Source organism: Aphelocoma coerulescens, chromosome 11 (assembly GCF_041296385.1).
Source record: "Aphelocoma coerulescens isolate FSJ_1873_10779 chromosome 11, UR_Acoe_1.0, whole genome shotgun sequence".
Classification (NCBI taxonomy): domain Eukaryota; kingdom Metazoa; phylum Chordata; class Aves; order Passeriformes; family Corvidae; genus Aphelocoma; species Aphelocoma coerulescens.
In genome coordinates this window covers 19,793,739-19,810,691 of record NC_091025.1, presented here as the reverse complement: position 1 = coordinate 19,810,691, position 16,953 = coordinate 19,793,739, and the positions used below count along the sequence as shown (strand labels likewise).

At 47.0% G+C, this 16,953-nt stretch overlaps 1 protein-coding gene across 6 annotated transcripts in view; it reads right to left on the bottom strand.

Annotated features, from left to right (window-relative positions):
• The window catches only part of WTIP (WT1 interacting protein), an 85,292-nt gene that overhangs the window by 19,900 nt on the left and 48,439 nt on the right, over window positions 1–16,953 (bottom strand). For 3 of the 6 annotated variants that reach the window (XM_069027237.1, XM_069027234.1, XM_069027238.1), the window contains exon 3: window positions 5,267–5,334. In XM_069027237.1, the coding sequence (XP_068883338.1) occupies window positions 5,267–5,334 (68 nt within the window). The other 3 variants (XM_069027235.1, XM_069027236.1, XR_011154545.1) reach the window with 3 other exon arrangements.

The window sequence follows — 16,953 nt, the reverse complement described above, 5'->3', positions numbered from 1 at the left end:
CGTATGTCCTCTGTAGCCAACTTCTGCATTGCAGTGACCAGCCAAGAGAAGTGTCCTGGCTGGGAACCTGTGGCTGGTGTAGGGGAGAAGGGATCCAAAATCCCACCAGACTGGATGGAGAGGAGAAGGAAGGCTGGAGAGAGACAGAGAGGCTGCAGGGCTGCAAGGGGCTCTGCTGGGGCCGTGGGCTGCTTGCCCTCCTCCTGCCACAGCCCTCACAGGGGCTGGGCACCCTCCTGGGAAGGGCAGGAAGGGGACTCCCAAAGGTTCCTGCAGGTTTGCAATGCACAGAGTCTCTTTATGGTCTCCATTTGCAAAACCAAGTTTTTAGAGCCTTTCTCTTTGAGGATTTATGGGCAGAGTTCCTCCAGTCTTACTCAATGAAATGCATGAACAGCTCTAGATGAAACTTTCAACAACTAATGACAGCAAAGTTAGCCAGAGGCAAAAACCTAGCATGAAGAAGTTCAGCCTAAATGATTAAATTTGGCAAAGTTTTAAGACAGTGGAAGAGAAAATCTTAAAAGGGGAAGTTTTGGATGACCTTAATGCTGTGCACTGCAGCCTGTGGTGTCTGTAATAGGTTATTTCCAGAGCGTCTGAGTGTCTTCCAGTAGTGCATTAAGCAATGTAACTAACATCTGTCACGAGGTTCGTTTTCCTTCTCATCTCCTCCCTCGAGGGAAATTCTCTCATTTCTTAACCTCAACTGGACCCCCACTCAATAATGTTCCTTACCTCAAGAGAAAAAGGAAAAGCCTATCAAAAAGAGGGGAAAAAAAAAGAAAAGAGATAGATAATAGATCTAAGATTCAGGCTGCTTTGGTGACATTTTCGAAGTGTTTTTTGCCAAGCAAAACAGTATTTTTAAAAAAATTTCTTTACATGATATTTAAGCATTGAAAAGGAAAGACAAATTAAAATTATTGAGCTATTTTTCCTTTACCCATGATTATGCAGCAATTTATCAACAAAATGAAACAAGAACATCTGACTGGGATTATTTATTATACAGTAAAGCATTTATTTTTTGTTCACTTCACCAGGAACAGTGTCTCTGTTATGGCTAGTTAGCCATCTGTGTCCGAAGAGCTTTCAGGAAAGGATTAAACTGTCATTTGTTTTATTTCCTTTCATGAAATAACTCCTAACAGGGCTGGGGCAAGACTTGGCTATTGCTGGACTTATTACCTTAAGGTGGCATTTAAAGGAGTAACTGGATCTTCCCCAGAGCTAAAGCAAAGCAATGTAAAGTTTGGGGGGCTGTTTTTGTTCTTTCTGCTCCTCACACATGTGGTATCCTACTGGAGATGGCACAGATCAGGCAATGTCTGTGCCCTGCTTAGGCAGAAGTAGAATTATCTGTGGATTTATATTTTTAATCTGATTCATTCTCTACATTCAGCCAATATGGCTTAGGTTTAAGCACTGAGGGAATGTGCAGCTAATCAGGGCTGGAAGCAGGAGGCTGACAAAAATAACCCCAGAAGGCAGAGGTATTCCATTTCCTGCAGGTGCAGGGTATTCCCAGCCCCAGCCATCCATTCCCAGCCCCACAGAAGGCAGCACCGTGGCATCCCTATCCCATCTACAGCTCCACAGTGGGGCTAAACACTTCTAACACTTCTTCCCTGCAAAGAATGAGCAAAATAAGCTCAAAATAACCTGGTACTGAGACTGTGCCCTCAGTAAGAGCAAACGTGGGAGAACTATTTGCCAGAAGGATGTACCTTGTGGCTTTTGCAGGGGCAGTGTGGGGTGTCCTGGGGCAGCCTCACAGTGCTCACCAGGAGCACCAGCACCAACTCACTCATGACTTGTGTCTCCAAATCAAAAGCACTTTTGCAAGAAAGGGGCAGATTTGGGAAGTTTGATGCCAGCAGCTCCTCATGCCACACTTTTACCGACTGATTTTTTGGAAGCAGTTGGTAGCCAAAGCTCTCGGTGCTCGCTATGCTTGAAGTGACAACTGCGCTCTGTTCAGATGTGACCTCCACAGGAGCTCACAGCCAGAGTGCAAATGGAAGAGACCCCCTGCAGCAGCTGGCCCCGGCACTGGCTGAACCTCCAGGAGGACACTTTAGCCAAGGAGGGCTCTTACAAGAGTCAAACATTTGAAAGGATTGGAAAATGGGTTTTCCCAAGGTCTTGACTTCAGGGACCATACATGACACTGCAGTGAATTCCATGTACCACCTTTGATTGAGAGGAAGAGCTGATTTGTCGTGAGTGAGTGGTAGTTAAAGAAGCAGGTATCCCATGTGAGCCATTAACTGCAGCTCTGGAGAGTGCTCCAGCAGGAGCTGGTCTGGCACAGCAAACTGCAGTATTGCAGGAGGAATAAAATACTGACATCTGTAGGATGTTAAATATTTCTAGCAGCTACAGTAGGAAGAAACCCATAAACAATATCCATTCTTCACTAAAATTTTCTGCATTTATTCATATCAAAAGCCAGTTCAGCTTTTCTGCCTGTTCATGTGCTACTTGTTGCAGCCCCAAAATCTCTGTTTCCTGCCTGGACTGGCCTGCAGGACATACCCAGTGAGACTCCAGGGATAGGGAAGAAGCACCTGCAGCAAATGAATGGGATAAAGAGATGCAGCAGTGGGGGCTGACAGAGCTCTGCAGGAATGACAGCCCTCCCAGGGAAGTGGATGGGCTCTCCTCCAGGTACCAGGGAGGCTCCTCTATCCCCCATTGACAGCACAGCAGCTTCCCCTCGGGATGCCTCTTGCTGGGAAGCACATGAGGGGCTCATTCAGGCCACTGCTGCCTCAGTGGGACTGTGAGCAAGGAAACACCAACCTCTCAGTCTGTCCTTGGGAACCCGTGGTACGATCATGGGGCTGGTGCAAACCCAGCCAGGTACACACGGCCCGTTCTCACCTGGGTGTCACCAGTGCCCCCAGTGGGACAGCACTGCACCTCCTGCCCACATTTTCTGAAGCTGCTCTGCTTTCTAATCCCTGCTGTTTGAAATAACTTGGTCACAAGTGGGGCTGCAAATCCACAGAGCTGTGACCCCGCCCCCAAACCTAGAGGAGCATCTGATTCTCCTGATCAATTCCCAGGCAAACAAAAGCCAAGAAAGAGGAAGGACACCCATGGCAGGCAGCATTTTCTTAGCAGCCATACAATTATAATGCAGTTAGACTGTATCTGTTTACATTCCCAAACTGAAATAATCTTTTTCTTATCCTCCTGCCTTAACTTCCCTAACATTCCACTTCCACAGTGTCAGCAGGGAATCCTGCTGCACTGTAATGAAGCTGCACTAAAGAATTGGACTCACAGTAGAGACTGAAATTCTCAGTTATACAGAAAAAGCCTTGGGTTTTCTGCTTTGGACTGAAAATGCCTCTTAGAGAGGATTGGGGTTTCGAAGTGTTCAGGAGGAAGACCTGGGAAGATGAAGCAGTTAAAATAATTTCCTTTTTAATGGTGACTTTGCAGCCTCTCTTTCCTTTCAACTTTGAGAAAAGCTTTGAGCTTTCCCTGTTCACAGAACTCTAAAATAGGCAAGGTTGTTTGATTTTGTTAGTGAAACAATGCAATTCCTAGGGTTCTTGCTATGACATTTGCTCAGGGGAGCTGAGAGAAGATGCTATTACTTCCTGAGAAGCAGCAAGATTACCACAAGCAGGGACAACATCAGAATTTGGTTTCTTTGCTGACTTACACAGGATCCCTTGGTCTGCTTCTCCCCCATTCCTCTGTGCTCCTGGGAATCTGCTAAAACACACCTGTGGGAAGTTTGGGCTTTTAAATCTGTGCCTTAAATGTCCCAACAGTTCCCTAACTTGCAGAAGGTTTATTCCTATCAAGTCCTTAATCTCAGTTTTCCTTGGAAAATCTCTGCAAGTATCTTCCTTCAGAAACCCATTACAAAACATGCCTGAGATAAAGAGCTTTCCCCCCCACACCATGAAAACTGAATGTTCTCCAAAAGATTAAGATTTTTAGATTTAAAATTCTTGTGTATAGGCTGAAATGACAAGCTAATAACAACAATCATGTCATTAAGTCTGGATGAAAGGTTTTGATCATGGGGAAAGTACATTCCAACACAGTTCAAATGAAAAATCTCAAGGTTTGAGCCCCTCCCTCTCACACTCCACCTCTTCTCCTCCTCGCTGTGCTTCTGCAGAAACACAGGAAAGAAAGCTGAAAAAAGCAAGGAAGAAAAAAAAATCTCTCCAGAGTGCAAGCAAAACAGTAACAAGTTTCGATTATAACAAGATACTTATTTTCTGCACAAAACACATTTTGGTTTTTTTTCCAACAGGCTCCAGCTCACAGTAAAGGTGTAACATATGAAGGCAAAGATGGCTTATATTTTAGGAATTTCCATGATTTTTATGGATTGCATTGATGAGAAATGCATTTGAACTGCCAGTAACAATTTTGTTGGGAGATATAGTTTGAATAATTCCTTTGCAAAAAGCATGATTATATTTCCATTAGAAATGAAAAGTTGTTCTGGAAGATCCAAGCTTCTAAATTAATGGTTTTTCAGTAAATAAGGTGGCATAAATTCAGCTTCCTCTAAGCCAAAATATATCACTGCTCTCTAATTGCAATTCCCAGCCATGCCATCCTCTTCTTCTTAATTCTAAATGGTCTGTACTTATCGAATCATTTGCTGTGCACTGCACAATCCTCACCCTTAATTGCACAAATATTTTATTTTTGGAACAACACAGCTCAGCAACAGGCTTCATTTGTCTTTTCCTGAGTCTCTATTAAAGTAAAGCACTTACAAAATCTGTGAGCAGGGAGAGAACTTGACTTGCCCCTCCATGGCCAACAGTTCCCAGCTAATCACAACTCAGCCCTGTGAGCAGAGCAGTGATTAAACTGTGCCTCAACAAAGCAACTTTGTGCACAGCCCTGACGTGCTCCCGGCACAAACGTCTCCCTCCTGTTATGATTGGTATTCCCCAGATGTTTGACTTCGAGCTCAGGCTTGGCAGGCGAGGCTCTGTGGCTGCAATTCAAGTCCCAAGCTTGAGCAGCTCCAGTGTTTATTCTCATAATTTACACTTTGTGATGGCTTATGGACAGTTATGTACTTGGTTTTACAGCCACCACTTCAAACCAAGGGGCTGATCGTGCTCTTGTGGAGTCAGTGGTAAATGATTCCCAATTCCACCCCTGGCAGGAGGGCCTGCATCATCAAACTGTCTCTCAGAGCAAACAAGCCAATATAAAAGAACAATTTGCTTTAGAAATAAGAAAAAAAAAAGCCTGAAATCTTACTTACTAGGAAGTCTTCTTCACAGTACACCTTGCCATTGACATTGTAGAATGCTTTTCCTCGTAGTCTTCTCCCTGTTAAAACACAGGACCATCAGAATTTTGTTCTCCATCCCCAAACCCAGTCGTTCAGGATGCAAAGTGAAAAGTACACCCCCTGTACCTGTCTGTGGGGTCTGTTCCTGGCCCCTCTCTTCCCTGGAGGGCCCATCCAGAGCCAGGGCTGAGGGTCAGGCTCTTTGCTCTCTCTGGCCTTACCCAATCAGATACCAAACCTTGCCTTAGGTACCAACTAAATGTTATCTTTAAGTGCAGGTTATGGAACCCAGTTGATACCAGTCCCTGAAAAATTTGCAGTCTCAACTCAAAAATTATTTGGGGGAAAAGGCTTCTTTGCAAATTGAGTCAATTTCCTGGCAGATAAAATCCCAGCAGGCTCACATCCACTGCAATCAACAGCAGCAGCGTTTCATCTCCAAAGGACTACCCAAGGGATACTGCATATGGATGCCCCTGCCATGCTCAAGAATATTAATAATCAATGTCACAGCAGCTCCCTGCAGTACAAGGCACACATGATGGAGGGAAGGGCAGGAAAATCACACAGAAAACAAGAGACTTTGCATTCAAGCTTTGACATTTGCCATTTCATGAGCCCATGCAGAACTTGAGTGACAAAGCCTGTGATAGTCATTAACTGATGGCTCCCTTTACAGTGAAGAAATGCACAGCAGACTCCAGAGAGTCCCAACAGAAAGGATGCAAACCAGGAATTCAAGAACCACCAACCCCAGTCAGTTTGTAGATCCAGCAGATCAGAGCTCTGTAGAAAGCAGCGCCGTTTCACCAGTGTAAAACCAGAGAGGGAAAAGGGAAACCACACTGATCCCAACTCACCTCATTCCCACTCTGCCAGGTCCCACTGGCCAAACCTCCCAGGCATGTGGGAGCTCTCAGCAGCCCTTGGCAGCCCCAGATGGACAAGGGCTGCCTCGGGCTGTGCCAGCAGCGGCACAGGGAAAGGGAGAGGACAAGAGGAACTCAGGTCAACAGATCCCAGGTCACTACTGGAGCTTCACTCCATGGAATCAGCCCGGCTGTCTCCTCCAACTCTAGCAGAAACACCACCGATCTCCGTGGAGGGTTTGACACCAAGGGCTGGCAAGCTGAGCCAGCTGGCCAGCACAGAGGGGCAGGAGTACTCTCCATGGTTTCCATAAACAATGTTGAGGAAAATATGATTAATTTTGAGTGCTTGAAAGCGCCTTTTACACGTTGCCACTGTGATCTGATCCTGGGAAACTGTGTGGCACAAAGGAGTTGGGATCTGGGCTGATGCTTTTGGGAAATCACATGCTGCATGCGGTTGTCTGGTGGTTTTACTGTCGTGGCTGAGGGAAATGCTTCTTTTGTGTGCACATTCTTGGGCTGTCGATCTCACGGGCTGCTGTCTCCATACTGCTGGTAGGTGGAGTCAGCTCTTGTTTGTCTTTCCAGCTGCCCGGTGGCTCTGGTGGGGACCAGGACCCCGGTGACGTGAGCAATGTGCTCATCCCTCTGAGAGTCTTAGGTAAAACTGGGCCATCCCCTGAACAAGGCACAGGGCTGAGACAGCAATCAGGGGACCATGGGGCCTCTCTCAACTCATGCAAGAGCATCCATATCTAGATCTTCCCTCCTGCTTATCAAAGATGTTTTTTAACCTCTCCAGTGGAAGATAAAGTACACAGAAAGAAAGGAAAAAAGGAAAGAGGCCAGAATGGCTTTGTAAAGGACATGTTGTCTCTGTCAGATCCAGCCTTGGCATACAACTTATCTTGAGCTGGTGGACATGAAGTGGCTGCACCCAGAAGAGGGACCTGCCTTGGATGTGCTGATGCAGCACTCCCCCTGTGCTTACCCACAGAGCCGGGCGTGTGTTTCAGGAGAAGGAGCGCTGGCCACCACCTCAGCCCACAGCCGCTGTGGTGAGAAGCAGCAGAGGTGATTGGGGACAAATCCCAGAGCTGGCTGCTGGAAGGATCTCTGCAGGAGAGCAGCGCGCCAGTGCGGGGAGGTGCCAACATCTCCGAGGCACTGCAGGAGGTGCAGGAGGGCCCTGACATCCCACTCTGTACCCCAGCCTGCCAGTGCTGAGCGTGATGGGAACGGCACAAATTCTGCTCTGGCTCTTTCCTTAGCACAGCATCCCTAGCGGGATCAGCGCTCTCCTGGACTGGGATGGAGTGGGAAGCCTCTGACCCAAAGCCAGTGTTCTGGAGTGACTCTCGCACACAGCAGGTCTCAGATGCCTTTGGCAGCTGATTGCCCTGTGCCCAGCCCCGCTGTGGGTCTCCACATCAGCCCTGCACTGGTGGGATCCCTGCTCCCAGCCTGCCCCACGAGCCCCCACCTGCCCAGCATTGAGAGCTGTTCTCCCTGCCCTACACCTGCCACCTCTACGTTGCACTCCCAGCACAACACCTTTCAAAATTGAGGGAAAATACCATTTCTCTCATTTTCCAGCTGAAAGAAACAAGATGCCTGTTAGGGAACTGACTTGCCTAAACTCATAAAGCAGGCAAGCAGCTTGCTCACATGATAATGACTATTATTAGCAATGATTAATAAGATTGACAGGCCTTTTACCTTAGAAGAATTTCATTCAGGGACCATACAATAGTTATCTCCTAAACAAGAAACATCAAGTTATCACTCAAACAACCATGGATGCCTATATTGGCTTCTACATCCCGCATTTTAGAAATAAAGGCAAAAGTGTACATTCCACTGCCCTCCAGAAGGGTTTACTAAATGACAGCACTGAACATGGTCAAACATCACCCTCTGAGTGTCTGGGCATCATGTGCAAACTACAATCAAGAGGGAAGTGCTGGCAACTGCAGCCAGGGAGACAGGAATCTCGAGGAGAGGCAGTGGTGGTGGCCCCAGCCCCAGGGCAGCGGTGCAGCAGGGTGGGTGCAACACCTTGATGTTGGGATGCCTGCCCCGAGCTCCTGGTACTGGACAAAGTGGCTTCATCTTTCAAGGTCCTGGAGCAGCTTGGGAACCTGCACAGCACCAGCCTGTTCTGTGTAGCTGTATAACCTGTTACTGTCAATTAGGCAGAAATTCAAGTTAAAAACCCCCTGATGTTCCTTTAGCCAGCTGAGCTGAGCACCTGGCCAGCCAGAGAAGGTAATATCACCCTGCCCACTGGCACACAGGCCCTGCTGCTTGGCTTTCCTTTGAATGACTGAGTCTAGCCAAGCCTGGTTACTATTTGCTTTCATAATATTGAAACAAAAAAAGTCAAGAGTTTCTGACAAAACTTGATGCAACTTGCTGATGGCTCATTATAATAATAATGAGCAGCCTAGCAGAGTTCATGAATGTGGGGTTTCACAAACACTGCACTTGGTTCCTCCTCCTGCTGGATACCCACCTTGGCAAGCCTGCCCTGTCAGACCAGTTTGCAGCAGCAGAGGAAGAGGCTCCGTTTCACACCCGACAGAGCAGCAGGAACAGGGACTGCACAGGGGGACCGGGCCCAGGTGGGAGCCACCCTGCCTGTGCGCAGGCTCCTGACACCAGCAGCAGCTTTTAGGGGGAAGCCCCTTCTCCCCCGAGTGCTCTTCAGCCTTGTTTTCCCATAGAAAACAAAGCTTGTGCACTCCCAGAGACAAACAAGTAACTCCCGTTTCCTGACTGACACCCCAGGCCAAGGGAGTTCCACCACCTCGGGTGGGAGACAGACCTCAGGAACACTCCAGCAAACAGTGCAAACACTCATGAGATAATCTAGCAGATAATAAAATGAAAGCTAGAAATTACTCTATCCCAAGGACTGATAGCAACTGGTGATAGCAACCAACATGACAAACGTCCAAAAGAATGTTTGTGGAACTCTTAAAAAAAATTAAAAGCAGAATCATCTCTAGGTTTTTAACACTGGTTTGGACGTTTAACCAGTTTATAAGTCTCTGTTATTTAAATGTGCCTATCAATTACTTCCTGCACAATGTTTATCTCCTACATGTTGCAAACCAAAAGGAATGGAGGAGCTGTTGCTTTATCAAAGGATTCAACTCAAAGACAGCTTGCAAAAGGAAAAACGACCCCCAGTTGACACAGGCTGTCCACAAGTATTCTCCCCAGTCTCCAGAACACTTTGCTGGGTGGTGAAAACACACCAGCCAGGAAGCCAAGGTGGAGTAAAACTTTTCTCCAATGCTGTTTCAAATGCTGCTCCAGGCCCCCATGGAACGAAATGTGAATCAGCCCAATTTTTACAGTGTGGAGGACATGGCCTGAAAGTGCAGTGCAAGTGTCCTGCCCCCTCCCCTCTAGACTGGAAAGCATATTCCAAGCCCTCCCTGCTGCTGCTGGCCGTGAGTATTTCCCTGTGGGGAGGTAAGTTTATCAATCACAGCCTTCAGTGGAAGATCTCCTGTCTCACACAGGATGGATGCAACCGGATCAGGGGCTGACATCCCCCTCGCCGCTGTAAGACAGGAGATAGGAATGTCTCACTGTCACAGCAGGGTTATTAGACCTAATTACTGTTTGCAGCATGCTTTGAAGTTGAAAAGTGCCAAGCATTATTATAATATTTTAAGTACTTTGATGATTAAAAACACACAACCCTTTGGAAATCATGATTTAGTAGTACTGTAGAGTAAGCAAGTTCATGTGAGAAGCCTGCATTGTCTCCGTGCCTGACGCTACTCAAACACAAACAGCTCCCCTCTGACATCATGGGAATGCTGCAGCCCCAGCCCTGCCTCCCAGATAACGCCTGGTGCATCCCAGAGACTACCAGCGTGCTGAAAAACCCACAGCAGAGCACCTCCTCACCATCAGGATCCCTCTCGTGGTATTCTCAACAGAGATGTGCCTCTTCTACCTTCATGTGTGAAAGTTTCAGTGTTGGAGCAGACAAAGAGTGAAATGACTAATAACGTCCTCTTATTTCTTAATGTCACAGCTGTGTGGAACAGGATCCTATTTTAGCCACAAAATGTAATTAAACCCTCCCAAATGGAGTGCAATCCAAGAGTTCAGTTGTAGGTATCACTGCTAAAGATCAGAAATTCGTTAAAGCAGAGCTAATTAACAGTCTGAACAGCCCAAGTTAATGCCACGGAGTATCACTCCAGTGGCTGCCATTCCTGTTGGCTGGGGACATGGCTGTGCAGCACAGAGAAGGTGCAGGCAGTGGCCAAGGCACAGGCAGCTGCAGGACCAGGCTGGGTGGCTGTCCCTGCCCTGCACAGCACCATGGCCTTGCCTGAGCCCCCAGCGCAGCCATGCCCTGTTCCTGCTGGCAAAGTGGCACCCAGGCTCCTGACTTGGCTCACAGCAGCGAGACAGATCCACAGCATCCTCCTTTAACAGCTCTTTCTGGAGGAAAAAAAAAAATCTCACATTGCTTCTCTCCTTGGAATTCTTCCCCCTTCTTATTTAATGAACTGTCAGTGCTAAGGGTGATCGGGACACTCAGTGACAATCTCCGTACTCTGGAAGCTCTGGTCCATGACTTGTTCAGCTTCCTGAGCGTGGCAGCCTGAGCTTTTCATGCCTGGCTGACCAAAGAATTGTGCCTGTTTTAGTTAGCAATATTAAACATGGACCTAATTGCTTGTTAACTGCTTCAGATGCCATCTCTGCAGTGACTGATGTGACACCAGCACCAGTACTCGTCTCATCCCAGCACCTTAAGTGACAGTCTCCCAAAGCCTTCAGACGGCAGTGATGAGTAAATGCACACACAGAGGATTAATACACAACAACATTTGCTCAAATATTACCCAGCTACCATAACAGTGAAGGAAAATTCCCACATATTGCCCCAAAGCCCTGTGCAAGTACAATGAGACACAAGGTGGCTTGAGCTGAGCAGACGCTTCTGCCTGCCCACTGCCCACCTCTGCCACACTCTCCATCACTCAGTGCAATGTAAACTTTTACCAGGCCAAACCTGGTCATTTTGTTTTGCAAAATGTCCTGGCTCTTGGTCTGGGGCTGCTCCGATTCTGAGCTGGTTGTTGGTGCACCCATGGGCTGCCCACACTCCCAAAGGCACTTTTCCAGCCCAGGGTCCTCCTGAAGGTCCTGCCCAGAGCAGCAGCACAATGGGCATGACTGCCCACCAACCTCTGGCACATGCAGCTTCTCTTGGCATGCAAGGACTGATTGTCCCTCTCACCTGTGCGACACCACCTGATGATTGAGGAACTGGGACACACAGAACTCAAAAGCTGAAGGGCAAGTGAAACCTCCAGAACCCAAACCAGTTCTCCACAACCCCCCAGGTCTGACAGCTACTATTTCTGAACAGTGGAAGCTAAATTTTAAGTTACCAGATGAGTCCAGGAGCTGAAACTTCAAGAGGAATACCAAATTTTACAAACACAAATAATAATTGAAAACATTAAGTAATAACAAGCCACTGCTGCTACCTCCTCTGCCCCGTCACCTCTGGCTAAAACGGGTGCAGAATTTCACCCAGGAGAGCTGTTTCCTTTCCAGCAGTAGAGGAGGTCTGCCTGCCCAGGAACTGAAAATGTGCCAAAAGAAAACAAAAGCTTCCAATACTTTTTCTTTATTTGTTACCATTCCTCCTTTACTCACATGTGAGTTTGGGCCGGCAGTTCCCCATCCCTCCCTCTGGCTTACACTGCCTCTCTCCACAGAGGTTTTCTTTCCACAGGGTTTCTGCCATTCCACCCATTGCGAGCCGGGGTGAACCAAGGCTGCTTTAACCTCTCAATAAGTGCTAATTAAATTTTTCTCCTTGGTCTCCTACAGTGGACTCACACAAAGCCACCAAGCACAAGCTCTCGGTGCCGGGGTCCTTCGCTGAAGCTGCCACCACAGTCAGGGTGCCAGGAGGGGACCGAGCTCCAGCCCAGCCCCTGGCTTGGAGAAACTTCCATCCCCCAACCGCCACGGCCCCCTCCTCTCCTCATAATGCTCAGCCTTTGTGAAAGAAGAGGTGAATTTCTAGGGCTTTCAGGGGGTTTAAGATAGGGGAAGAAAAAAAAAATCAATGCCAAATTCCTTTGAATAGAAGATACTGCATGTTGGCAGAAGCCACTTTTCACAGACTCCAGCCGTTTGAAATCTGAAACACTAAAAAGTGGCTACTGTGGATGTGCTGTATTCTTCTTTTCAAAACAATCTGGCACACAATTTTGCTCCCCTGTTCCAGGACCCAATCCTGCATTCCTTTCACGCTCAGACTCCCATTGACTTTAAGGAATGCAGGATTGGATCCTAAATGTGTGCTTTACTCACACAATAGCTCCTCATGGTTACGATCTATTGAGAAAGGCACACTTTAAAAACCATTTGGAATTGCAGGCTCATCCACCAGGCCAGAATGCCTGTAAAGATCTCCCATTATTTCAGGAAAAATGCTCAGTGTCTGAATTGCACACACACACACTCACATGTTTTCCTGGTTTCAAGCTGCAGGCACAGCTTAGCTTGAGATGCATCAAAATATTTTGAGCACTGACCTGATAGCTCCTAAAGAAACCACGTGTAATTTTAGGTTTTGAGAAAAAAAAACTCTGGGGAAAGGAAAAAAAAAAAAGCCACCAAAGCAAACATATAAGCAGCTGAATCCTAAGGTCGGTTTTTCAGAGAACTTTTGTAAAAGCCTCTAAAAGACCTGCACCGGCTAAGACAAAACAGAGCCTTGCACTGCTATTTTTGAGGATGCTGTATACTGAGTTACGAGGCTATTACGATGCAAATCTCAAATGTACAAGCTTTTTACTCGGCCATAAACACAAAACAGTATACATTGTCCTTTCAGAAGAAAAGGTTTGCTGCTAAAATAGCAGAAGCCCTACGTAAATAACCAACATTCTTTCTGCCTGAGGTCACTGACTTGGCCTATTCAATTCCGGGCTAGTCTGGGATTTGACAATCTAAGCAGGGGAGAGGCCCTTTCCTTTTTTTCAAAAGAATGCTGGGATTTTATTTGAAATTTAAACTCTTGCAAACAAAAGGTGGCATCGTATGTTGGAGGCCTACTAAGGTGGAGTACAGGATGTGTATTGTTTTCTCCCTTTACATAGGTTCTTTCAGGAAAGAGTATTCAGAGTCTGTGAACAAATTCTAATAAAATATTATCATCAGGTATCATCAGACATAGCAAGACATGAACAAACACTTTAAGGAAATTAGAAGATTCAATTTCAAGAAATACTGATGTGGAAAAAGCATAAAAATGGTTTAAAACGATAATTTAAATTATAATTTTCAAATTAATTATTTTCAAATTAATAACTGGAAATCATTCTCTAGTTTAAGTTCCTATACTAATTCATATTTGTACACCAAACCCGAGCTTTTCAGTGCAAATTAACCGTGGCTACAAAGTCAGCATTCATTCTCACTCTCCATCTCGTCGCTCTGCCCTGGGGAGGCAGATGGTAGTTAACTATTTTTCCTCCCAATTACCGTCGCCCAGCTCTTACTCGGACCCTGACAAAAGCGCCCTCTTGTACAATACAATTATCACCTCCCTTCTGGGCTGCTGCCCAGGCTCGGCACCGCCCCGTGCCACCTCTCGGGCGGGAGCAGCCGCTGCCCCGCCCGCAGCTCTCCGCGCCCCGCGGCAGCTGCCGGCACCGAGCGGCCCCGGGCCGGGCTGCGGAGCTGCCAGGGCCACGGAGGCACGGCTCTGTCTGCTGTGCACTCACCACCGTGCGCTAAAATCCAGATGAAAACACAGCACTTCATCATTCTGACATGTTTGTAGCCCAAGGTAAACTCTAGACTCTCCTCTGCAGTTTACCTTAACCTGCCATGATGTCAAAGTGAAAAACTTCATTACCTTCCCTGGGATTTTGCCCCGTGCCAGCCATGGCACCGAAGGGAACACGTCTGTGCTCAGTAGGTGCTCCTTTGCTGCATGCATCCAACCCCCCTGCATCCTGCATCCCTGCACCACAGACCTCCGTAGGACTCCACCACAGCCCCAGCGGGTGCTGAGGACACGGAGGGCACATTTCTGAGGTGTGGAGGGCACATTTCTGCCCCAGCCTCCCTGCATGACTGCAGCTGTCAGCCTCCAGCAGGATTATGTAGATAGATAGCTAATATCTTTTGTTACCTTGCTGGAAAACCCCACCTTTCTTGGCAGGGTATCCATAATCTCCGTGCCATGTTTACTCTAGTGTGGAATTCTCTCTTCCTTTCTGTCTCCTCCTACTCTTCAGTCAGGTTATTTGACAAAAAGGTTGCTTCAAGCTGCAGGGACAAGAAGCTCTCTGACCTCTGGCACTCTGGCAAGGAGTTCCTGTGCAGACTGTATTATAAACCTAGCAGATACTTTCAAGCTTCCATATAATTTGCAAAAGTTTAAATTGGCAGATGTTTCCTTTCTCTCCTACTTATGTATTTATTCTATCCCATACCACCCATCAATTTCAGGGTTAACACATAAATTATTTCCATGGAGCTCTAACAGAAAAACTTATGCTGAAAAGGGGTTTGCAAAAACATAAGCCAAGTATATATTTAAAAACAGAAATACAACTGCCTGCATTGATCTAATAGCTACTTTGGGTCTATATATTAACACACATCTTAAAAGTATATTACTTAACAAGCCAGCAAGTGGCAACACTAAGAAAATGTAAAATAAAGCTCCAAGTGAACTTCAATTTAACTTTTGTCCCCCAGGGCTGGGTTTACAAATTCAAAAAAACCCCACCAAACCATGAGAGGCCTCCCCCACCACTTGACAAGCTGGGAGGGCAGGGGGTATAGCTCTTCCCCCAAGGTAGCTTCCATTGTGGGAAGCTTTCACCATTCCATCACAGCCTCTTGTTCGTTATCAGCAAAGAATTCCAATTTTCCAGCTGCTGCCTGCAAGCCAGGACTTAAAAGAGTACTTGTCTTATCACACTGTCCCAGGGTCCAAGTGCCAGCCCATTCTATGCCAGAGTAAATCCATCACCAAAGTGCAGCCCAAGCCTTCCTGGTGCTCCAGGCAGGACACAGCCTCCCCAGCTGCCCACGTGTCGTGGTGGGTGACCCTCATTTTGCCTCCAGTAAGAACCACCACAATGTCAGCAACAAGGATCCATCTACCCTGGCATCCTGTCTCCAGATCTGGTCAAGACTGGAAGTTCCCTGGGAAAGAGCACTACACGCTCACACAGGCTGCAGTGTTCCCAAGAATAACCTCTCAGCTTCCAGCAGCCAGCACTTAAGGCCTTCCTGCACCACAGGTTGCATCATAACTATTATGTTTAATAGCCTCACTGGACCAATCCTTCTCTAATTTGTCTAATTTCTCTATGAGATCATTTATATTTTTGGCCTCCATGCTGTCGCTATGGCAGAGTCCCAGTTTCACTGTGCATTGTATGAAACATTCCCTTTTGTTTGTTTTGAACCTCTGCTGATCTCAAGCTTCTGCTGCATCCTAGAGAACACGGCGGCCTCTGCAGTCATCACCACCAGATTAAAGAGCTCTGTAAGTCTGAAACTTCAGCTGCACCTGGGTATGATGGGGATGCACACCTCTAGCACACACAACTGGTCTTCCTATCTAGCAGCATTCTGAGAATCTGCCCAGGTCTTCTTTGTACAACACAAGCATGGACACACACGTGGAACAGAGCCCCTGACTCAAAGTTCACATGGCGTGTGTGAGCTCCCTGAGGGAAACAGGACCAACCTCCTGAGTTCTGCACTGCCCCAAGTTCCTGAGCAGCCTTTGTGAGGGGTGAGCTGCTGAGAAACATAACGGGAGGCAATTCCTATGGGAATACATCCAAAAGAAGATGCTACTGTATTCCAGTAAGACTAAAGGAAGAAAAGAAGGAAGAAGGAAAAAAGATGTTTGGTCCTCAGTGTCCAGATGTTCAGAGCAGAACCCACTGGAGGCTCCAGCTGACAACCAGCAACGTTGGGTAAGGCTGTTGGACCTCTCCTAACATCCAAAAAGGTATGTTGAACAAAAGGAGTGGACACAGTGCAGTCCTGTGGCAACACGCAAGAGAGCCTCAAGGGAGATGAGCAATTTCCCTAAACTCTCTCCTGAGTTGTCTCAGAGAAACAAGAATGGATTTGCAGAGTTCACTGTCCCTCGCAGTAACACTGTGTGAGTCAGCACCCCAGTGTGAGCAGCATCAAAGGGCGCTGCCGCTGAACCCCCACACGCTGCTTGGTTTGAGTCACATCCACAAAGCGCTCACAGCCAGCACCAACGGCACCCCATGTTGGTGCAGCCAAGCTCACAGTGCACAATCTCCTTCCCCTGAGATAAATCTTTGCAATAAAGTGAGATTGTTAGGATCCACAGTGCCTAGAAATGGCATCTTGAGCAACAGCTGTAACTCTTTTCTTCAAGGAATAATGGAAGAATGTGTCAGGGAGTGGTCCTTGGGTCCAGGGGCACAAAGAAAACTTAGAAAGGATAGTACACAGTGTAAAAAAGTATTTTCAGAATGACAAAGTATTAAAGCATCTGCTAGTTTTGAAGGACATTCTTTGGGTTTAGATTACTTAGCTGTAAATTTGAAAGACCAGCACAGAGAGCAACTCTCCTATTGCCCACACTGGTGAACAATCCCACTGATGTTAATAACATTACTTCAGATTTATCCTGGGTAACTTGGAACAAAACCTCGCTAGGACCTTAGATATGTGTTTGTGTTTTAGACAATATTCCTGTATACTTTGCTG